Source organism: Leptonychotes weddellii, chromosome 16 (genome assembly GCF_054177405.1).
Source record: "Leptonychotes weddellii isolate Sample4059 chromosome 16, ASM5417740v2, whole genome shotgun sequence".
Lineage (NCBI taxonomy): Eukaryota > Metazoa > Chordata > Mammalia > Carnivora > Phocidae > Leptonychotes > Leptonychotes weddellii.
This window is the reverse complement of record NC_138384.1, coordinates 44740140-44763805: the sequence shown is the minus strand read 5'-3', so window position 1 is coordinate 44763805 and position 23666 is coordinate 44740140. Positions and strand designations below refer to the sequence as shown.

Genomic DNA, 23666 nt, shown 5'->3' with positions numbered 1-23666 from the left:
AGAAGAGGTAGGATAGAGGCCTGGGAAGAGGAGTGTAGAGGATTTAACTGGTAACTAGTAGGAGATGGAATGTGGCCTGAGGAGAGAGGCCTCGTGGACAAGAGGGGAGGGTCCGATCGAGGTGGGACGGTGCCTGTGGAAATGGAGAAGCAGCAAGGCCTAAGGCGATGGATGGGGTCTGGGTAGGGACCCAAGGAACTGGACGAGGACGGCGGGAGAAGGCGGGGCCTAAGGGGATAGGGCGGAGCTTGGGGCGGGACTAGGGAAAGGGTGGAGCTTGTGGGTAGGAGGAAGAACCTGGAGAAATGGCAGGACGCTTAAGGGGAATGTGGGCTAGGCTTTGGGAAAAGGCCGAGTCGGAATATGGGGGCCTGGCAAGGTAAGGGCAGGGCTTGGAGAGACACTGAAGAAACTGGAAGACACTGGATCTGCGGAAGGTGGCGTGGGGTCTGGGGAAGTGGGCTGGATACACCGACACAACCAACACACACACTGACACATACAGAATCACCAAGCCACAGACACGCTCGCTAAAACACGGCGTCAGGGCTGGTCTCACGCCCAGACACCCGGCCACCCCCTTACACAGATGCCCGAGTCTCCCCACTGTGTGCCTGCAGCCTCACATCCCCCGCCACCTGCCTGGGATGCAGACGGCGCCTCCCCCCTTTGCCTGCGCCCTTCCGCCCCCGCACGCCCGTCTGTCTCCCTCCTCCTGCCGCCCACGCTCCTCCCACCAAGCAGAGCCCCCACCGCGCTCCCTTCCCCCTCCTCCCTGCCTCTGTGCCTTGGCCTCCGCTCAGCTTCTCACTGCTCTCCCCGCCTCTCCATCCCTCCCTTCGCGTCTCCGCGTCTCTCGCTCCTGGCAGTCTCTCTTTGGGTCTCTGTTAATCTCTAAATCTCGGCCCTCATTGTCTAGCTCTCTGACTCGGGTTATATTTCAGTTATGGACTCTCCGTACCTTTCCATCGCTCTCTCTGTCTGGCTTGAGCTGAGAACTTGGGCTGAGGGCTGTGGGCACCATCCCAGACCCCCTTCTCACATTCAAGAGGCAGGGGGAATGGGGGAAAGTTGTCTTTCTGCTCATTCTGGTCCTTCCTGTAGTCTAACCCGCTTCCCTCCTGCTGCTGCGACCCCACAGGCCCTCTCCTCCCCCACAGGGCTTCCCCAGTCTGGGACGCCCTCTGCCCCCGCCCCCACCCTCGCCCCCGCCCAAGCTTCCAGCTGTGGCTTCAGATGACAGAGAACAGGAGGCTAATTAGCTAAGTTTAGGGAAACACATCCTTCCTCTCCCGGGCAGGCGCTAATTAGAGGTGCTTGGAAGCAGCCCGGCTGGAGGGGCGGCCCCGGGCAGGATCAACACAGAGGTGGAGGAGAGATGCCCAGAGATGGGGTGGTGGGGAGAGAATGAGAGAGAGAGAGAGACGGAGAGACAGAGGCACAGAGTTAGAGAAAGACAAACTTTGATACAAAGGGAGAAGGAAACTGAGAAATATGTGGAGAGAGGGAGCCAGAGAGATTGAGAAGCTACGATCCAGGAAGCCTGAAGGGAAGCGAGATTCAGGGAAGAGAGAGACCTTCTTACTGAGAGAAACTCAGTGGGACTCAGGGAAGGAGAGGTCCTCTTGATGAGACAGAGAGAAAAGAGTTTGGGTCAGAGAGAGGCACAAGAGACAGGATGCAAAGGAGACTGGTTCGAGATCAGAGGCTGCGGAGGGCGGGAGAGTGGGGTTTCCAGGAAACAGGGAGGGCAGGCATGAGGGAGTCAGACTGGGGAGAAAGGCTGCTTCCTTTGATCTCAGGAAGTCCTGCCTTTGTCTAGCTCGAGTCCCACTTGCTGTCCCCTGCCAGTTGGGTTTCTCCTCCCTGGGTCCCCTGAGGGCACGCCTGTCAGGGTGCCAGTTGGCACGCGTGTCACTGCGTGTCAGTCACCGCATGCCGGCGGATCACTGCGTGTCTGGGAGAGAGTGAGTGTCGGAGATGTGTGCGTATCACCTTGTCAGCGTGTCACCAGGTCGGCAGCTGTCTGCGTGTCAGGGTGTGTGAGAAGAATGTCTCCGGAGACCCTGCTTCTTGCCACGGTGTTCCAGCACCGTGGACAGCTCCCAGCCCACAACTGAGGTTGGGGGCGGCGATTTCTTTTCACCCACAGAAAATTTAAAATATCCTGAGACCGGGACGGGGTGAGGGTGGAGGTGGGCATATGTCCCCACATGACTGTCTTGTGTGCATCTGTCTTTGTATGGGTGTCGCTGTGTCCTTTGCGTTTGTGTGTTGAGATGGGTCCATTGAGAGACTGTATGATTGAGAGCCTCTTGACTGAGTTGCGTTGACTTCGGTTATTCCATCCTATGGACACCGAGAGACTGAGATGGGGAGAGAAGAACACAGATGAAGAAAGGCAGAGAGCTGGGGAAGAGCCTGAGACAGAGAGGGTCAGAGATGGAGAGAGAAAGAGAGAGACTGAAGGGAATAAAAATAAACAGACAGCAAGAAGCTTAATGAGGGAGATATAAGGAAAGAGAGTCTACATGGTACCACAATGGGGCTCTGCAGGTTGGCGAAGTCGCGAGGCTGTGGTGGGGGTGTTGTGCTAACAGGCATCTGGTCTGTGTGATTTTGCCACTGCATAGGGAATGGCTGTGGGGTGCGATGGTGTGTGGGTGTGGGCGGTGTGATTGGCTGAGCTTCCTCTGCTGGGTGACTGTGTGGGCTGGGTGTTTGTGTTTCTGGGTTCTGGGGCCAGGCCACGAGGTTCCTACCACTGAGAGAGCTGCTAGTGGCAAGGCTGTGGTCTTTCTGGGGTTGTGGGTCTTTGTGAGTGAGGGGGGGTGGTGGGTTGTGTGCCTGGAGGGCAAAAATAATGTTTGGCTGTTCCTCCCTAGTCACCCCCCTCCCTGTTACCATAGCAGTGGGGATGCTGACAAAATCAATTAGCACTCAGCTAACCCTCAGAACGTGGTCAGGACAGAGAGCAGGAAGCAGAGCGTCTCCTGAGCTGAAGGCTTAGAGTTAGCAAATGTTTCTAGAAGGCATACTATGTGCCAGGCACTGTTCTAGGCGTTGGGGATACAGCAAAGAATGTAAATGAACAAAGGTCACCGCCCTGGTGGAACTTATATCTTAATGTGAAGAGGCAAATGGCAAACCATAAACCAAATAAACACGTTAAGTGGTATGTTAGAAGGTGATATGGAACAAAGAAGATATAGAGCAGAGTAAGGGGGCCAGGCATGCTGGGGTCCAGGCAGGGGTGGATTTCAAAATTAAGAAAGTGGTGGGAGTGAGCTTCAATGAGAAATTAATTTGAACAGAGATCCAGAGAAACTGAGGGAATGAGCCTGGGGAAGAGTGTTCTAGGTGGACAGAACAGCCAGTGCAAAGGCCCTGAGGCACAAGCAGGCCTAGCATGTTCAAGGAACAGTGAGGAGGCCAGTGTAGCTGGAGTGTGTGAGTAAGGGGGCGTGGGGCAGGGGGCCAGAAAGGGAAAAAGGGCCACATGGCTTGGGGCCTTGTTGGCCATTGTAAGGACTTTGGTTTTTATTTTGGCTGAGACAGGAGCCATATGAACATTTTGAGCAGAGGAAGGACCTACCCTAACTCTGGTTTTGTCAGGACACTTCAGGTTGCTATTTAATAAACCTCAGCTTCCTTAGCTGTTTCTGGGCATGTTTCTGTCAAGCAGGGATGATAGAGAGCCTTCCTGTGGGGGCAGTTGTGAGGATTAACTGAGATTAGGGAGCCTGGGATGGAGGGGTGCTAAAAAAATGGGCTAATGGGTGAGTTGTCTGGCAATTTAGGGAGGGGGCTTATGCTGGGTGCTCTTCCTCCCCCCCCTCAGGAAAACTCTTCAGGTAAAGATAGTTGATGACGAGGAATATGAGAAAAAAGATAATTTCTTCATCGAGCTGGGCCAGCCGCAGTGGCTTAAGCGAGGGATTTCAGGTGAGGGGTGATGGGTGGGCTGTGGGAGAGGTAAGGGGTTCAGGGTGGGAGGACCCTTGGAGGCTCCATTAGTGGGTGCTTCTTCGGGCTCATGGATCTGAGCTTCCCAGGGAAGCAATCTCACCTTCTCTCTATTCTCTCTCTCCCCAGCTCTGCTGCTCAATCAAGGTGAGTGGAGTTACCACTGGGCTTGACTGCACAGCGACATGGGAGGGAGGTCTCAGGGGAGGGTCGTGGCCTCAAGCTACCCTTCCAGATCACGTTTGAGGCAAGTTAGAAGTGAGATAAAGGCAGATTCGGGGCCGGGTGAGGGTTGGAACTGACGTCAGAGTTGGTAGGGCCCATTGAGTTTGGAGTTACAGTTGGGGGTTTGGAGGCCAAGATCATGTTTTTGTTTTGTTTTTGAGTGAGAGGAGGGAGAGAGAGCACATGATTGGTGGGGAGGGGCAGAGAGAGAGGGAGAGAATCTTAGGCAGGCTCCACGCCCAGCGCAGAGCTCAGTGTGGGATTTCAATCTCACGACCCTGAGATCATGACCTAAGCTGAAATCAAAAGTCAGATACTCAACCAATTGAGCCACCCAGGTGCCCCAAGATCATGTTTTGTTTGTAGTTAAGATTGAGGGAATGGTAAGTCAGGATCCCATCTGGGTTTATGGTGGGGTCAGATTAGAATTGGGGTCAGATTTAGGTCAAAACCTAGGTGGGGGTTTAAGGTGAGTTTGGGGGACTTACCATTCAAATTGGGGCCAGGGTCAGAGATTGGGGGTGGGGGTGGGGGCAGTGGCTCGAAGATAAGGGACAGAGTAGTTTTGGAGCTGAGACCAGAATTGGGGTTTGGGGTTAGGATTAGGGTCAGACGGAAGATCGTATTAGGGTAAGTAATAGGAGCTTCTGTAACAAATAGGCCCCCTAATCCCAACAGCTTAACACAATAAAAATCATTGCTGGCAGAGTTTTCTGAGTGTTCCTGGTGGGGGTGGCTTTCCACTGAGAGTTAGGGTTAAGTTGATGCTGGGCTTGGACCCAAGGACCAACATGCTTCGGGGAGATAAGTGAGCTAGGGGTGGGTCTGTACTGAAATTGGGAATCCCCTCTTTCCTTACCACCTCAGACACACTCCAGGATGTTTTTCAGAGCTTGGATGTAGAGACAAGGCCTCCTCCCACAAGGGTGGTGATGATAATGATGATGGTGGTACTTTTAACAAAGGAAATACCATTTTGGATTATTTATTGTGCACCAGGCACTGTGCTAAGCACTGCACATGAATTAACTTCTTTAACCCTCACAACCACCCATGAGGTAGCTACTGTCGTTGTGCCTGTTTTACAGATATGAACACTGAGGCAGAGAGAGTCCAAGGCATTGCCCCAGGTCACACAGCTCCTTCCATATGAAGCCCAGAGCCCACCAGCTGAACCTCATGGACCAGCTGGGTCTTTGGGTGGGGAAGATGGTGGTCAGATAGGACACTGGGGCGGGCTGGGAGCATGCCACCAAGGAGGCTTCCCAGAGGACAGCAGACAGTTTTCTTTCTCAGTGGGGAACAGGTAGCAAGGGCATCATGGGCCCAGTGAGGCGGGCCTCCCTGGAGTCTAACTCTCATCCTTCATGCTGCAGGGGATGGGGACAGGAAGCTGACAGCCGAGGAGGAGGAGGCTCGGAGGATAGCGGAGATGGGCAAGCCAGTTCTTGGGGAAAACTGCAGGCTGGAGGTCATCATCGAGGAGTCATATGATTTTAAGGTGACTTTCTGAGACCCCAGCTTCCTGGAGTCATTTCCTTGGGGAGGGTCCAGGAGGAATCAGCTATGAAGGTCACAAGGGAGGGGTGGTCAAATGTGCGAGACCATCCTCCCATCCCTCTGCTAGCACCATGGACAGCAGCACGCCCTTTTCCCTTCTTGCTGTGAACCTGGCTGTGGGGGGTTGGGGACCCCTGAGCATGAGCTGTGAGCCCCAACCCCAGTGTTCTGCAGGGAGCCTCGGGGTGCCCTGAGGTGGTCACGGGCAATGATCTCTCCCGCACCCTTTTATCCTCAGAACACGGTGGATAAACTCATCAAGAAAACCAACTTGGCTTTGGTGATTGGGACCCATTCCTGGAGAGAACAGTTTTTAGAGGCCGTTACGGTGAGCGCAGGTAAGTGGGGAGGGAGGAGAAAGGAGGGAGAGAGAGAGAGGGATGGAGAGACAGGGGAATGGTGAGGAAGAGAGAAAGAGGGACGAGAAGAGAAGGACAGCACGATAGAGAAGAGAAGGACAGCACGATAGAGAAGAGAAAGAGAACAAGAAAGACACAAAGAAACGGGAAAGACAGAGGAAAAGATAAGGAACGGATACAAACAGGAGAGACAGACACACAAAGAGAGATGCACAGAGAATCATGGAGAAAGACAGAGATGTGGAGAGAGCATGAGAAATGTAGAGGGTGAAGTCCCTAAATGGCAGAAGGCCAGAGTGAGAGACAGGGAGACAGAGAGAGACGGCCCAGGGGGCCGGTGGGGGAGCGGTCGGGCGGGGCTTTCTCATCAGACAGCCACAGGGTGGGGACCAGGTTAAAAGTCTTGGCCTCCCCAGACAGCCTGGGGCTCCTCTGTTGCCATGGAGACAGTCACCAGGGCACCCAGCTCTCCCACCTGTGCGGTTCACCCTCCTTAGGTCTCAGGCAGGCCCACACTGCCCCCCTGTGGCCAGAGACACCATGACACTTGGATTCACAGGCTCAATCCTGGAGATCAACATTGATCGGCACTTTGTGATACGGATTGGGGAAACTGAGGCCCAGAGGCAGAGGAGGGACTGGCTTGAAGTCCCACAGGGAATTCAGAAAGAGCTGAGGTGGAGCTCAAGGCTTCTGTCCTTTATACATCAGGTTTCCTTCTAGGAGGCCTACCTGGTAGGAACTGAAAATACACCAGGAATTGTGGTTGCTCAGTGGGATGGAAAGAAACCAGGCTTCGGAGATGGAAAAATACCAGGTAGCAGAGCTGCGGACACCAGCTCAGAGGTCTAATAGAAACGAAGTGGTGTCTCCCTCTGAAGCCACATCCTTTCAATATCTATTTCTGAGGGATTCTCTTGACTCAGCCCTGTGTAGGACAGTGCTGGGGACAAAGAGATAACCATGACCGATTGGTCCTTGTTCTCACAGAGCTCACAGTCCAGCTGGGGAGACAGACCTGTCACAAGACAGTGACAACCCAAAGCAGGCAGCACTGGGACAGGGGACCCGATGTTGCTGCAGGAGCCCAGATAGGGTGTTGACCCAGCTCAAAGGTCATGGAGGACTCCCTGGAGGAGGAGGCTTCTGAGCCGAGTCTTCAAATTGGAATAGGAGTTAGCCAGGGGGAGGGAGAAGACAGGGAGGTGTTCCAGGCAGAGGGAAAACCAAGTCCAGAGTCTGGAAGTCTGCTGGGTCATGGCACATTTGGGGGGGGGTGTGGTGGTGACTAGTTTCGGGCATGAAGAAGCAGCATGGGATGAAGCTGGAGGTGGGCAGAGTCCAGACCATGCAGGTCCTCATGGGCTCCAATAGGGAGCTTGGGTGTCATTTGGTGCATGGGGGCCCGTGGAGCATTCTCAATGGGGGAAGCTCCAGGTGCCAGAGGGAGCCCGTGGGAGGAAGAAGGAGAGGCTGGGGTGGGGCGTGACGATGTGATGAGGAATTGGAGCTTCTGTCCAAGAATGCTGGGGAGCCACGGCCCTCCCTCTGGGCTTAGGGAAGAGGAGAGGGTGTGAGACGGTGGTTACAGAGGGCCAACGTGAGTCAGCCGGCGGGTCTGTAGAGAGCAACTGATTAGATCGGAGGAAGGAGTGAGGGGGGGTGGGGGAACCATACCAGTGGTAAGTAATCATCCTGATGGTGACAGTGATGATGGGGACAGTGGAGTGCCAGGGAGCTTGGAAGTCCATTTCCTGTATGACCTCACTTAACAGATGTTTCCCAAGTATCTTGTTCAGTGCTTGATCATTTTGCACTTTGTTCAACAAATGCCTTTCCATCCTTGCTGTGAGCCCAAAGCTGCTTGAGGCGCTGCCGGAAAAGGGCAGTTCTCAGCCCCTTGGAGGGTGAATCATGTCCCGTCTGGCATGTAGAGGTGCTCTTGTATTATATCCTTTACCTCCCTGCCTCAACTGTAAGCTCTTTGCAGGGTGGCCTTGGTTTGGAGCATCAGTGAATCTCCCCAGGCACTAGAAGGGGCCTTCAAACAATAACCGTCACACTGGAGGTGGGCCAGGCTGCACGGAGAGTACTTTCTGTGGCCTCACTCATGTAGTCATCACGGCCTTCTCTTGAGGCTGGTCCAGTTCCTCCTCCCATTTCTCAGATAGGCATCTGGAAGCTCAGAGAGGTTAGGACACTGATTCAAGATCACACAGCAGATCCAAGGTTTGACACCAGAGAGGTAGCCCCAGAGCCACAGACATAATCATGAGGCTCCCTCCATGGGAAAGGCTGAAGAAGAGCCTCCCCTGATGGGAAAGGCCAGAGAAGTAAGCAAAGGCCAGAGCCTGCGGGTTCTCAAATGCCAAGCACAGGAGTGTGGGCCTGGGTCTAAGGGCAGTAGGAAACCAAGGCAGGATTTGAAGCAGAGCAGGGAAAGCCCCCAAGAGATGCAATGAAAGCAGCCCCTTCCCTCCCAAGAGTGTGTTCTCCCCACTCTGACTTTGGCCATGTCTCACTGTGGCCAATTAGGAATGCATTCAGCAGCAAACACCAGAAAACTCAACCACAGTGGCTTAAGCACACTAGAGTTTCTTTTTCTCACAGAACCAAGAAATCCATAGGAGGCGATAAAGAGTTGGCAGCTCAGTAACATCCTTAAATGCCCGGGCTCCTTCTTCATTTCTCTTTCCCACTTTCAGCTGTTTGCCCTCTTGGTTGCAAGATGGCTGCCGCACCTCCAGGTGTCAAGTTCGCGTTCCACGCAGGCAGAAAGAGGAAGCAGGGAAGCAAGGAGGGTTACACTGTTTCTTATCGGCATCCTTCCAGATGTAGTGCTTGGTCACTGGAGTCGTTCACTACTTCTCATTCATCACTTTATGCTTCTCAGTTTAGGGCAAGGTAGACAAAACATTTCATCTGTGCTTTCCTGTTACAAGTCAAAAGCAGGTCAAATTCCGTCACAATACGTGGCACAGACAACTCGAATGGTGAGTGAGGCATCCCTGACAAGGTTCAGAAAAACAGATCGGTAACACCGTGCTTGTGTCAGGAAAGCCGGAGCCTTCCGGAAACCCTCTGTTTAGGTCTCATTGCCAGACTGGGTCACATGGCCACTGCTGCAAGGGAGTGTGGGAAAGCAAGTATTTAGCTGAGGACAGGACTGCCACTAGCTGCAAGGAATTCCAGGAAAGTGAATATTTTATCTGAGGACATGGCTGTTGCTAGCCCGAAGGGATTCTGGGAACGTGAATAATGTTAGCTAGGTATCTGGCTGGCGCTCTAGCTGCAAAGGATTCTGGGACAGTAAGCACCATTAGCTGACGATGTGGCTACGGTTAGCTGCAGTGAATCAGAGCAAGTCAATATTTCTAGCTACAGAAATGGCTGTATGTAGATGGTAGTTGTAAGGGCTTCTGAGAAGAAGACTATGTTTTTAGCTAGGGAGATGGCCACCCGTAGCAGCAAGGGATCCTAGCAAGCCAGATATTTTTAGCTGGGCACGTAGCCTCTATCTTCAAGGAATTCTGGGAAAGCGAGTATTTTTATCTGGGCCCGTACATTCTCCTAGCTGCAAGGGATTCTGGGAAAGCAATTTGCTTTAGGGAACTCACTGCCTGGAAATTGCACAAAATGGGAGGGATCTGTAGGTGAGGAAGAAGGAGGCATGGGTGTGTGCCCCAGCTGGGTCGTGTGCCCACAGGGGACGAGGAGGAGGAGGAGGACGGGTCCCGGGAGGAACGGCTGCCTTCCTGCTTTGACTACGTCATGCACTTCCTGACGGTGTTCTGGAAGGTGCTATTCGCCTGTGTGCCCCCCACTGAGTACTGCCACGGCTGGGCCTGCTTCGGCGTCTGCATCCTGGTCATCGGCCTGCTCACCGCGCTCATTGGGGACCTGGCCTCCCACTTTGGCTGCACCGTTGGGCTCAAAGACTCTGTCAACGCTGTAGTCTTCGTGGCGCTGGGCACCTCCATCCCCGGTAACCCCCTGGGAGACTGCTTGTCCGGGTAGAGTCTCAGAGAAGTCCAACAGTAGAGCCTAAAAGAAAGGTTCTGCAGATATCAGGTGGTGGAGTCATACAGAATCCATATGGTGGGTCCCCTAGAGATATGATGATGGAACATAACAGAAACTAGGCGGCGGGGGTCTGCAGATTCAATATACAGACTGAATCCTCCCCAAAAGCAACCGGGCGTAATGTCCCATAGAACTAAGGTGGTGGGAGATGTAGAAACCAGACGATGGATTCCATAGAAAGAAGGCGGGGCACTGAAGAGAAAGGAGAGGGGTCCCATAGAAATAAGGTGGGGACTTCATGGGTACCAATCAGTGGGTGCCAGAGAAACAAGATTAATTACCTTCCCCTCGAGAAGCCACGTGGAAGATTCCATCGAACCATGTTGGTGGCCATGACAGGAACGAGGCCAGTGAGTCTCAAATCTTTAACTAAGATGAGCAGGCAGAGTCGAAACTAGACGTTGGAGGCGGGGGTGCCACAGAAATAAGATAGCGGGGCCTCGAAGCCTGTAGTGTATGTCCCATGGAAACGCAATGTCCATGATCCCCCTCTTCCCAAATAAACCTGAGAGAGGGTCCCTTAGAGACCAGGGGGCCCAGACAGAAATTCTTACAGGAGTGGGAAGACCAGATGTGGGGAGCCTGACACCTTTTTTTCCCCACATGGATGTGTTCACCAGTCGGGTGGTGGCGCTGTAGACCTAGAAAGCAGGCGGCGGTCCCGTAGACTACTGTGAATGGTTCCCTGATGCCCGCGCTCCGTACCAGCGATCTGAGTTATTAGCAAGATGTTCAAAAGTGGGCAGAGGCCATAGAAACCAGGCTGTATGCTTGACAGAAACCACGGGGGAGAATTGACAGGCACAGGATCACGTGCGCATGGGACCTAACACATATTTTGTCCAGCCAGGTGGCAATGGGAGGATTGGGCCAATACAAAAGTAGGCGGTGGGTTCATGCGATGCGGAGAGTGATTCCTATGGAAAGCAGTGAGTCCCAGAGAAAGTAGGCGGCAGGCCCCATAGAATGCAGAGACTGGGCCCCCCTCTCCCCCCCAAATCAGGCAGCGGGTCCACAGGACGCGGGCAGCGGATGCCACGCAAAGTAGGTAGTGGATACCACTGAATGCAGACCTAGAAAGCAGGCAGCCGGTTCTGCAGAGAGCAGGCGTAGGGACGGTGAGCCGCTTGGCCTCTCGGGTGGGGTCAAGGCCGCAGGTGCAGAGCGGCAGCAGCGGGAGGCGGCGAGGGCACACGGCGCGGTCTGGCTCGTCGGGGGCATGGGGGTGGCGTCGGGCCTTACGGAGAGCAGGCGGCGGGGACCCGCGGGGCCCCTCTGACCGCCGTGTCTCTGCCCACGCAGACACGTTCGCCAGCAAGGTAGCGGCGCTGCAGGATCAGTGCGCGGACGCGTCCATCGGCAACGTGACGGGCTCCAACGCCGTGAACGTGTTCCTGGGCCTGGGCGTGGCCTGGTCGGTGGCCGCCGTGTACTGGGCGGTGCAGGGCCGCCCGTTCGAGGTGCGCACCGGCACGCTGGCCTTCTCCGTCACGCTCTTCACCGTCTTCGCCTTCGTGGGCATCGCCGTGCTGCTCTACCGGCGCCGGCCGCACATCGGGGGCGAGCTGGGCGGCCCGCGCGGCCCCAAGCTCGCCACCACCGCGCTCTTCCTGGGCCTCTGGTTCCTCTACATCCTCTTCGCCAGCCTCGAGGCTTACTGCCACATCCGGGGCTTCTAGCCCCTCCCACCCCCGCCCCGCCCCCGCCCCCGCCCCAGAGACTCGGCGGCCCCTGCTCTGGACCCGCGTCTCCTTTGTCCTCCAGAGATTCAGCCTCCTCTCCTGGGACTCAGCCTCCCTTCCTCCCGGGAACTGGTAGCCCCGCCCTCTGTCCCCACTGACATCCTCCTCCCTTCCCCTCGGGAGTCTCCCCGAGGTACCCGCAACTGCAGCCCATCCCTGTTAGTCACTGCCCACACCCCTGGGGACATTTGCACCTCCGGGCCCCTCCCTAGAGAACCGCCCCCTACCCAGTGACCTTCTAGAGAATCTGCCATCGGTCTCTCTAGACACCCAGCCTTTCCCTATCCCTTACGACCCCCTTCCTCTAGAGGATCCCCCCCCCCACCACCACCACCAGGGACCTGTGCCCCAGGGCCTCAGAACCTAGCCCTCCCTGGGGGACCTTTGAAGGAGGCTGATCCATCCCAGGATGTCTCCGCTCTCAGCCCTTCTCCCCAACCCTCAGGGAGCTCTGCTCAGCCCCCGGGGGTGGGGCGGAGGAACAGGTAGGTGCGTGCATAAGGGGGCCACACCTTCCCTGATTTCTCCACTCAGGCCCTTGGGAGGATACTAATTCTCGAGGCTTGGAGAAGGGAGGGGAGAAGTTTGGGGTTTCAGAGCTGGAGGAGGCACATTTGAACCTGCAACTTCTCACATTCCAGTGCCCCCACTTGCCTCCACTACCTCTGAGAGCCCAGCCACGCCTTGGAAGGGGGGGGCTGTGTGTATATATAGTGTGTTTGGGGGAGGGGGGACGCGGGAGGGTGCATGTCTTGGGGAAAGGGGGTGACAGACTTTCCTTTTGTGAGGGCAGCAGACTCCCCCCAGCCATGAGAATTGGCTTTGGGGAGGAGGCCAGGAATCATAGGGAGTCCAGCCATCTCCCCTGACAATCTAGAAGGCTCATTTTGCCCTCAGTGCCGGCCAATCCGGGCAGGGCCCTCGAAGAGGAGACCGAGGGTCCCAGAGGACCAAGGCTACAAGCCAGCAAATGCTGCCACATCTCTGCCTGATGGGGAGCAGGGGTGGGTGGGAGGGTGGGACTGGGGCCAGGGGGTCTGGGTGGGCATTTTTAACTTTGGAGGCCACCCATCTGTTGGTAGGCCATCTGCATTTTCTTACTGTTGTTTCCTGCCCAAAGGACACACTTGGGGTGTGCGGAGTGCTGCCCTCTGCTTGGGACCCTGAGGATCACCCTGCAACCCCCATAACACCCTGCTTCCCACAGGTTTTTAGCGTTCTATCGTCCTGTTGTGCATCACCCCAACATCCCAGACCTGTTACCCACTCCCCTTTCTCTACTCCTAGCTCATCAGCACCAGTCGCTGTGTCTTCTCTGTGATTTCTGTAAAAGTTGCCATAAAAATTTGAAATTCTGCCTGAAAAACAGCCTTCCCGTCAGCAGTTGGGATTCTAGAGGAGGGAGCTAATGAAGTCTCTGACTGAGACTTGGGCAACTGTGGAACAGACCAGGTACTCTGGGTTTTTCCATGCCCCCAGTCCTCTGCAGGACACCCACATGCACCGGCCACACTGAAAGTCCACACTTGCTTCCCGTAGCCACGCCCCCATTCACCACCCAGTTTTCCCTGGCTACGACCCTACCCCGCGCCCGGGAGCTTTCCCTAGCCACGCCCCCAACGGCCACCCAGTTTTCCCTAGCCACGCCCCCACGCCTCACCCGGGAGCTTTCCTAGCCACGCCCCCATTCCACCAGCTACAAACTCTTCCTTTTCACTGGGCATCCTGGGAACACAAAAGAGGAGGACCCAGATTTGCCTATCAGAGGAGCTGGGGTTGATGGGAGTTTCCTGAATAAAGCTAGTGATTTTCTCAGAATCCTGAAATAGGAGAAGCTAGTGTGTGTGTGTGTGTGTGTGTGTGTGTGTGCGCGCGTACGCGCGCGCGCTCGCGCTTGCTTCACCAAGAAAAGGGCACAGCCTTTGTAAAGGTGTGCAGACTTGTGAGTTACTGGCTTTTTCATACTCCTGCCAGTGGTTAGCATGAATGGGGTATGGGGTGCATGGGGATGGGGAGTGGAGCGAGCTCAAGAGACCTTATCAGCCCCTCTAAGGAGCTGAGAATTTATCCCAAAACCAAAGGGGAGCTTTGGAAGGGTTTTAAAGAGGGGGCAGGCAGTTGATGTCTGATTTACATTTTCAAACTTTCCTTTTGGCTGCCTGTGAGGCTGGAGGCTGCGAGATCAGGGAGGAGGCTGGGGCAGCAGAGGGGTCCTGGAGTAAGGAGAGGGAGGTGGAAGGGGGACGGCACGAAGGGGATGGTTTAGAAGATAATGGATCAGGCTGGATGAGGGCGTTCAGGGAGAGCGTGCAGGCAGGGCCCTAGCAGGAAAGAAGTGGCGCACGCAAAGGGAGTCGCCAGGGAAAGTTTAAAGAAGGGGCTATTAAGGGATTAAGGGGTGGGCAAGGTCAAGGAAGACAACCCGGGAGAAGTCGCAGTACCTCGGGGCCGGCAGTAGAGGGACCAGTTACCACCCCCGGTCTGAAGGTGTGAGCTGACAGTTACCTGAAGCTGTTGAGATTTGAAGCTGTAGGTAGAGTGAAGGCCATGAGTATGGGCATCGACGACCCACACTGAAGAGAGAAGGGGGCTGGACAGTGAACACCCCAACCTGACTCTCCTCCCACCCACCAGGCTCCTGCTGGTGCCTCCCATTGGCTGAATTCAACCCGAAGCCAGAGGTTAATAGTTGGTGCATATGGGTCACCCTCCTAGGACGCAGAGCTGGAGGGAGAAGGGTGGAGAGTGGATCCGGTAATTGGGGGTGGGGGACGGGGAGGGAGTCAAGTGTGGAGAATGTCTGGCAGAAGCAGTGAGGTCTCTCCTGGGTTTGGGGAATGAAGGTGGGGATAAGTAGGGAGAACAGGTTTGGAGAACATGCTGGATTCAGGTGAGTACATGCTGAGGGTGAAGCCTATGGGACATCCAGAGGAGATGTCAGGGAGGGGAGACATCCAGGGGACACCTGGAACTCAAGAGAGGGGGATGTGCTTGACAGAGATTTGGCTTCTGTTGGCAATGCGGTGTTACCAAGCCACGGAGGGGGTGGGGCACAAGGAACGTGAGAGACCTGCCGATGGAGAAGGACACGCCGGAAAGGTAGGTGGGAAACCAGGAGACTGGGACATCTGAAGCCCAGAGAAGAGAGTTTCCAGAATGAGGGTGCGGTTGACAGGATTGAAAGGTGGAGGGAGATGAGCAGCTGGGAGCAACCTTGGGATTTAGGACTTGACAAGAGCAGTTTGGTGGAGGGTGTGGGGGAGGGGTCAGGCTGATCTAGACGGAGGAGGGAGTGGAAGTCGGGGAAACTGAGGCAGAGCATATAGTCCCTCCTAAGGATCGCCCCCCTTCTACAGGTGTGGAAACAGGCTCAGAGAGGGAAAGCAACTTGCCCAAAGTCTCATGGCTAGGAAGGGCAGGGATGGAAGAGGATGAGGTCCAGAGTGCCCAATGGAACAAGGACAACTCTGTCTTACCAGGTTGAAGAAGGACAGTGGTGTAGAGGCAAGGAAATGGGTGAGCCTGGCCTCAGGAAGATGAGTAAGATCTCAGCTTCAAAGAGAGAGCATATCCAGAGCTTGGGACGTGGATGCGATGAGGACCGTCCCACACCAAAGTCACGATTCTTCCCTGGATGCTAGGAGTTCCAAGGGAGTCAGCTTGGGAGTGATTTCAATTACTTGTCATGGCAGGAAGCAATAGCACAATGATTTCCTTTCTTCGTGCCTCAGTTCCCTCATTGGAAAATGGGGACAAGAACAATAATAATGGGGACTAATGGTGCAGGGTTCTATCGAATGATACATATTTTTAGAATAATACCTAGCACATAGTAAGAGCTCAATAGATGGAAGAGTTATACTTTCTAGATATTTCCAGCTTGCTTACTTTTTTTTTTTTTTTAAAGATTTTATTTATTTATTTGACAGAGAGAGACACAGCGAGAGAGGGAACACAAGCAGGGGGAGTGGGAGAGAGAGAAGCAGGCCTCCCGCCGAGCAGGGAGCCCGATGCGGGGCTCGATCCCAGGACCCTGGGATCATGACCTGAGCCGAAGGCAGACGCTTAACGACTGAGCCACCCAGGCGCCCCTTCCAGCTTGCTTACTTTTATAGTTCATATTCTCTCTCTCTCTCCCCCTCCTCTCTCCCTCCCTTCCCCACTCACATGCACGCGCACACACGTACACGCACGCACGCACGCACCACAATGGCCGTCCTAGAACAGCCCCAGAAGGACAGAGAAATGCAGGCTCCCTATACACCTGCTTTGCCACCTGAGTCTCGGTTCCTAAAACCCAAACCCGGGGGAGAAGAAATGGGGAATATCCCTTCCACTCGCTCTAGCCCCGACGTTCTTTTTTTTTTTTTTTTAAAGATTTTATTTATTTATTTGCGAGAGAGAATGAGAGACAGACAGCACGAGAGGGAGGAGGGTCAGAGGGAGAAGCAGACTCCTGCCGAGCAGGGAGCCCGATGCGGGACTTGATCCCGGGACTCCAGGATCATGACCTGAGCCGAAGGCAGTCGCCCAACCGACTGAGCCACCCAGGCGCCCCCCCCCCCACGTTCTTTAATTCCCTTTATCCAGGACGTGCCTGATCTGCGCCTGGCACTATGCTGGGGCCACTGTGGTGACCAAAATCTCCCTTGGCCTTGCTCTCGCCCGGCTCTCAGGGCAGTGGGGGACACATGGCAAACAGAGTGCAAGAGGTGGCGGTCAGCTTGGGACCTGTGAGTGGAAAGACTCTGTAGCAGGACACAGGTGGCAGGGAACTGGGGCAGTGGGGCTGGTCTAAGCAAGCAGGGTGAAGGGAAACGGACAAGGGATGGTGCAGGACTCTGGGGCTAGCAGAGCTGAGAGCTAGTAACGCCCCCAGCCTGGGGGATGGGGCGGGGGGCGGGGGGCAGTGACTTTCAGAAGCTGGAAAGTATGGCCACATGGAGAGGGTCACCCCACAAAAGCTGTGGCTCTGGCATAGACATGCAAACTGACCCACACCCATGGGGTGGGGGCCGGGCCAGTGGGAGGTGTGGGGGGGTGAATGCCCTGACCTCACTCTAGGGCTCTACAGGAGTCCCTAGGACAGACAACCCTTGGATGCGTTCCATTAAGCCGCGCTGCGGTAAGCTGACTAATGGCCCCCCAACAGGTCCCCTTGCCAATCCTCAGAACCTGTGGATATGTTCCTTTCTGTGGCCGGAGGGACGTCACCAATGTGATTAAGCTCGTCTTACGAGGGGACATTACACTAGATTATCTGCGTGGGCCCTAAGTGCAACCACAGGGTCTTCAGAAAGGGGGAGGGGGTGAACGCAGCAGGACGTGTGACAGGGGAAGCAGAGGTTGGAGTTACCCGGGAAGGGCCACAAGCTGAGGAGCTCAGGCACTTCTGGAAACTGAAGAAGGCAAGGGACCGGCTTCTCCCCTAGAGCCTCTGGAATGAGCAGCCATCACCTTGATGTTGGATTTCTGGCCTCCTGAACCGTAGGGAAAGAAGTGTGTGTTGTTTGAAGCCCCTAAGCTGGTGGTAATGTGTTACAAGAGCAACAGGGAATGAATACAGAGGCTTTCCGAAGCCTCCTAGTGCCAATTCCCATCTCTCCCTGGACCTCGGTAATGTGAGCACATAGTGGAAACTTCTCGTATTTCTGGCCACTAAATGCGCTATGCGTGGGGACGTTTCCAGCCTTGAAAGTTTGTATCCTCCAGAAAAGAGCCATGGAACTGACCTTCCCAGCCTTCTTTACAGTTAGGGCACAGTCGCGTGGCTTAGATCGCCCCAAACAGACTCACCAGCAGGAGTCCTCAGTTCCAAAGGAGCGCCTTGCAAAAGCAGGCTCCGTAGGGGATCCGTGTAGCTGGTGAGGATGGTGTCACACCGGCACCCACTGACCTTGGGACGGCTCGCTGGTTGCAAGAAGGGCCACAGACACAGAGGCAGCATCAGTGTTGGGGGCGGGGGGCAGGCGAGGTTATGTCCCGGTCCCAGCAGCGGTGCAAACTGGGACATCCAAGACTCAGATCCGGATCGCCCATGGCTATGGAGGTGGCTTCCTTGTTGGGTCCATTCTGGCCGAGGTTTGGGGCTCTCTTTCTGGAACCTTAGCCTCATGCCTGGTTCTCCACGCCATTCAGTGCTTCCGTGGGCCCCTCATACCTTTTTCCTTAAGTTCCATATAGTGAATTGTATTAACATTCGCTAAATTCTATTCGGCTTCCCTGTGGGAACATTGTGCATTCCCAGCCCTTTGAATTCAGTAGTGATTTGCCTCAGCTAAAGAAAGAGGGCAGAAGTGATGTGTGGCCCTTCTGGGTAGAAGCTTTCAACGCCAGTGCATGCTTTACCGTGTCTCGTCTTCTTTGGCCATGATGAGCTATAATGTACATAGTGACCACTCTTAACAGCCTGGGGTCCTAGGGTGAAGGTGTTATGCAGCCAACTTGCCATGGGCTTGTAGCTTGATCAAGAAATAAATCTGGGGTACCTGGCTGGCTCAATCAGTAGGGCATGTTGACTCTTGATTTTGGGGTCGTGATTTGAGCTGTACATTGGACATAGAGATTATGAATGAATGAATGAAAGAAAGAAAGGAAGGAAGGAAGAGAGAGAAAGAAAGATCTTTATTTCATTCAACTGAGATTTGGGGGATGTTTGTTACTGCAACATCACCCAGCCTAAGCTGACACATACACTCTGCTTCTGTGGAATCAGTCAGTCACCTTCTGCTGTGTGCACCCAAGGCCACAGACAGGTGCCGAGGGAATAGACTGCATGAGGATTCTCAAGCTGGAATCTACATGCACTGAGATCAGTGGACAGGTTTCGGGAAATTTCTGAGCTTGTGCGCAAACCGCACATGCAGGAGCATTTTCCCAGGAGAGGGCCTGTAACATCCACTGGACTTTCAGATCAGTTAAAGACTTAAAAGACTCAAATATGTTGGTCCTCAAGTAAGAGGACCTGGGTTCCAATCCCAGCTCTACCACTAACTGGCTGTGCCACCTTGAGCAGGTTACTTAACCTCTCTGGGCTTGTTTCTTCATCTGTAAAATAGAGATGATAATTGGTTAAAGAAGGAAGTACTTGTACTGGTAATATTTTTACTGATAGTAGTTAGATGTAGGTTTAGACGTGAATAACGGGGATCCAAACTAATAATGGCTTAAGTAAGGTAAGAGTTTATTTCTCTCTCTCGTGTGACAGTCCGCATCTGGTATGGCAAATCTACTTCACCGGGGCAATAAAAACTCAGGTTTCTTCTATCTTGTTGCTCCAGCATAGCCAGAGTATGGCCCTCCTCGTTTGAGCTCAGGATGGCTCACGTCCATGGCCTCATTCCAACCAGAAGGATGGGGCAGGAAGGAGAGGTCTGAGATCCACCACGGCCTGTAAGGCTGTGACCCAAGAAGGCCACATATCACTTCCTTCCGCATCTCGGTGGCCAGACCTGACTCACATGGCCACGTCTTGCTGTGAGAGGCGCTGGGGGAAAAAAAATGTAGTTTTTATCCTGAGTCATGATGCTTAAAATCTCCAAGGATGTTTCAGGACAAGTGAGGTGAATGGATGTAGAGGGTCAATGAACAATCTCTTCTGCAGAAACGTTTGAGGGACCGTGTGGAGTGGATGCTGAGAAACTCTAAGCAATCAGAATAGGGGTGCAGGGTGAAATTGACATCAACACCAGAGGGTCCCGGACCCTTTGCGTCACCTGCTCCAAGATCAAGGTCCCCAGCCAGACCCGGTCCCAACCCCCCAAACCTCCCCAAACTCAAAACCCACATTTCCTCAGCCTCATCTTCCCAAACCGCTCCCCAAGTCCTTAGCCTGTTTCCCCCAAATAAATCTGCTGCCTAAGACCCCGCCCCTCAACTGCCCCGGGTCCCACTCCTCACCCACACCTGTCCCTGACCTTCCAAGCTCCCCGTCCGGGATGTCTGTTGCTACGGAGCAAACCACCCCAAGACTTAGGGGCTGAAATGACGAGTTCATATCCTCTCCCACGGTTCCGTGGGTGTCTTGGTTCCCGTGGGATCTATGGGTTGACCTGGATCGTCTTTGCTTGGGGTCTGTCCCATGACTGCAGTCAGATGTCAGCTGAGGCTCCAGCGATCTGAAGGCTCAGCCAGGCTGGGGGTGCAGGTAAGGCACCATGTGGCTGATGGCTGGTGCTGGCTGGGGGCTGAAAGCCTAGTGGGGGCTCCGAGCCCCTGAATTTCCTGACAATTTCTTTGCCTCTTGTCTCTCCACTGCTCTCTCTCCCCCTCTCTCTGTTTCCAAAGTTCTCTTTTAAGCCTTGTCTTCTCCTCCTCTCTCTCCATCTCTGTCTCTCTGCTTTGCTTCCTTGATCTGTATCTTCACTCCCTGTTTACCTGTTTCCAAATGTCAGCCCCCCACCCCTCTGTGTGTGTGTGTGTGTCTTCATCAATTACCTATCGCAGAGGAACAAGCCACCTGAAATTTGGTGGCTTGAAACAACGCTGTATTATTTCTCACATTTCTGTGTGTTGACATTGGTTCTTCGGGTCCATGTCGTGTTGGCTGAGGTCATCGTGTGGCTGCATTCATTTGGGAGCTCGGCGTGGCTGGAATGTGCAAGATGCTCTCCCTTGTGGATTGCAGTGGGCGCTGCCTGTGGGCTGGGCCGCTTTACTTCTCCATCTGGCCGCCCTCCTCCCCTAGTCGGTTAGACCAACTTCTCTACCAGGTTGCAAGGTGCCCTGGGTCACGTCTGCCACAAGCAATTCACAGGATTTCAGCGGGCAGGGAAGTAGAAGCCGCCTCTTGATGGGTGAAGCACGTGCCTAGAGGGAGGAGGGGACTTGTTGGCAGCCATTCGTGGTAGGCTGAATACTAGCCCCCCACCCCCAAAGATAATCTGTGTCCTCATCCCCAGGACCTGTTGAATGTTACCTTGTAGGACAGGGAAGGATTTTGCAGGTGGGATTAAATAAAGGGTCTTGAGATGGGCCAATCACTCTGGATGACCCAGGTCAGCCCTAAATGCAGTCACAGGCATCCTGAAGAGGGAGAGGATACTACACACACAGGAGGGGGCGCATGTGAGCACGGGGCAGAGAGATCTGACGACGCTGGCCCGTCAAGACTGGAGTCACGTGGCCACAAGCCCCCGGAAGCCAGAAGAGGCAAGGAACAGATTCTCCCCTCGAGCCTCCAGAGGGAGCGCAGCCCTGCTGACACCCTGATTTTGGCTCAGACACTGACTTTGGAATGTTGACCTCCAGAACTGTGAGAGGATAAATCTGTGTTGTTTTCAGCCCCTGAGCCGGTGCTAATTTGTAACAGCAACTGCGCGGAGTTAAAGGTAATGAATCCTCTACCTTTAGAGCTAACTCACCACTGCCTCTTGTCTCTCAGTTTCTGGGTATCTCTACATCTTGAACCCCTTTCTTTCTTTTAATTACAGAGAGGGGGAGGGGCAGAGGGAGAGAGAGAGAGGGAATCCCAAGCAGGCTCCACACCCAGCGCAGAGCCCAACTCTGGGCTCGATCCCACGACCCCGAGATCAGGACCCGAGCTGAAATCAAGAGTCGGACACCCAGCCAACTGAGCCACGCAGGCAGCCCCTTGAACGTCTTTCTTTTTGATTGTGATAAAATACACATAACGTAAAATTCACCGTTTCAACCATTTTCAAGTGCACGGTTCAGTGCCATTTTAGTGCATCCACAATGCTGTGTAAGCATCAGCACTATCTGGTTCCAGAACTTTTCCATCGCCCCAAAGGAGACCCCATACCCATTAGCAGTCACTCCCCACTTCCCCTCCCCCAGCCCTGGCAGCGACTAATCAGAGCCCTGTGTCTATGGATTTGCCTATTCTGGACATTTCATATACACGGAATCCTACAATATGTGGCCTGTTATGTCTGGCTTCTTTCACTTAGCCATCGTCCATCCATGTGGTAGCAGGTATCTGTACTTTATTCCTTTTTATGGATAAATAATAGTCCAGCGCATGAATATACCCCACGTCTTGAACCCTTATGTTCTTTTTCATTTCTTTGCTGTGTCTCACATGCTCACAGCATCGTAGGCTTGGGAGGTATATTAGTGAGGCCTCTCCAGAGAAATGGAACCAATAGGATGGATAGATGGATCCACAGATAGATTTATTTTAAAGAATTGGCTCATGTGACTGTGAGGGCTGGTGATTTCAAAGTCTGCAGGTCAGGCCAGTAGGCTGGAGACCCAGGGAAGCGGTGATGTTGCTTCTTAAGCTGAAAGGCAGCCTGGAAGTAGATTTCCTGTCTTCTCATGGGACGTCGGTCTTTTTCTCTAAAGGCCTTCAACTGATTGGGTGAGGCCCACCCACTTTTTGGAGGATTATCTGCTTTACTTAGAGTCAACTGATTTAAATATTAATCTCATCTGAAAAACACCTTCACAAGTAACATCTAAGCTGGGCGCCACCATAGCCTAGCCACATGGACAGATAAGATTCACAGGGGATCTCTCCTCCCCTTGCCCACTCTCTGTGCCTATCCACTGAGTCCCTGCTTGGCCACCGTCTGAGGCTGGGCTCCACAGAAGCCAGCCCAAGGCAAGGATGGAAGGCAAGTGGCTTATTTGGGAGGTGATTCCAGGAGACACTGAAGGGAAGGAAAGCATTAAGGATGTGTTGATCAGCAGGTCACCCCCTGCGGGCAACAGAGTCTCAACCCCGCTGGGACCGCTCAGGGATGGTGCAGAATCCTCTTTGGGGTGCCCAACCTCAGGGTGAGGAAATTGGGGTGTTTATCCACTAACTCTGGGCTGCTGATGAGGAGGCCTTCTTCCAGGGCTTGGCTCCTACCACTTCCTGCCTCAGCCAGAGTAGTGCATCCATTGGGGGGTGCAGGTGCCAATGTGGGAGCTGCTGTTGGGTCACAGGGACATAAGTGGGACACCCACAGCCCACACAGCCCTACCGTCTCCCTCGTCCAGTGGGAAAATGCATGGGCACCAAGAAGGGAGGCCCGGCTGTCCTTCCAGGGAACAAGGAAGGGCTGGCTCCTGGCCCCTCCTGGGCTTCCTGCTGTCCCCTTGAGGACTGAAGTCATGGAGACCTTCCCAGCACTCAAGGCTGGGGGAGAGAAGGGATGGGCTTCCCAGGTCTCAGTGTCTCTCCAGGCCCTGGCTCTCTTGCCCCCTCCCACCCTCTCATAGTTGGCCTCTCTGCTCCCCTGCCCTCTTCCTGCAATTTTCTCCCCAGGAGGTGGAGAGAAGGAAATGTCAAGGATGATGGATTGAAAGGGGCAGTTGGGGTCAGGAGAGGAGGGACCACAGGGCTGGAGGGGAAGAGGAACAGAAGAGAGGAGGGAGCGCGGAACAAAGCAGAGACAAAGACCAAAGGAGATAGAAAATTAGATGGGGAGAGGGGGCCCGGAGACTTGAAAATGCGGTGCCAAGGCAGATGGGAGAGAGAGGGAGAGATGGGGCAGAGATGGTTCCAGAGGGTCAAAGCGGTCCTCCAGCCCCTTAATGCGGTGCCAGGGAGCTGTGGACCAGAGAGCAGACAGAGCCCCCCCCAACCCAGCAGGGCCAGGTGGGGGTGAGGGAGACGCGGGGAGATGCAGAGACAGGGAGAGTGAGGATGAGAGACAGAGATCATCCAGACGAGAGACAGAGACAGGAAGGAAAAGATGGAGAGAGAGACACAAGAGACAGACAAATGGACAGACAGACACACTCAAGACAGGGAGGGAGGCGTGTGGTACGAGAGGGA

General features: G+C 54.3%; 1 protein-coding gene across 1 annotated transcript in view; it reads left to right on the top strand.

Moving 5' to 3' along the window:
• SLC8A2 (solute carrier family 8 member A2) overlaps positions 1-11893 on the top strand; it is a 31479-nt gene extending 19586 nt beyond the window's left edge. The window contains exons 5-10 of the mRNA XM_031034656.2: positions 3842-3945; positions 4096-4113; positions 5568-5692; positions 5990-6089; positions 9817-10095; positions 11496-11893. Of these exons, the coding sequence (XP_030890516.2) occupies positions 3842-3945; positions 4096-4113; positions 5568-5692; positions 5990-6089; positions 9817-10095; positions 11496-11872 (1003 nt within the window). The 3' untranslated portion in view covers positions 11873-11893. The remainder of the gene's footprint in view (positions 1-3841; positions 3946-4095; positions 4114-5567; positions 5693-5989; positions 6090-9816; positions 10096-11495) is intronic.
• The last annotated feature ends 11773 nt before the right edge of the window (positions 11894-23666 follow it).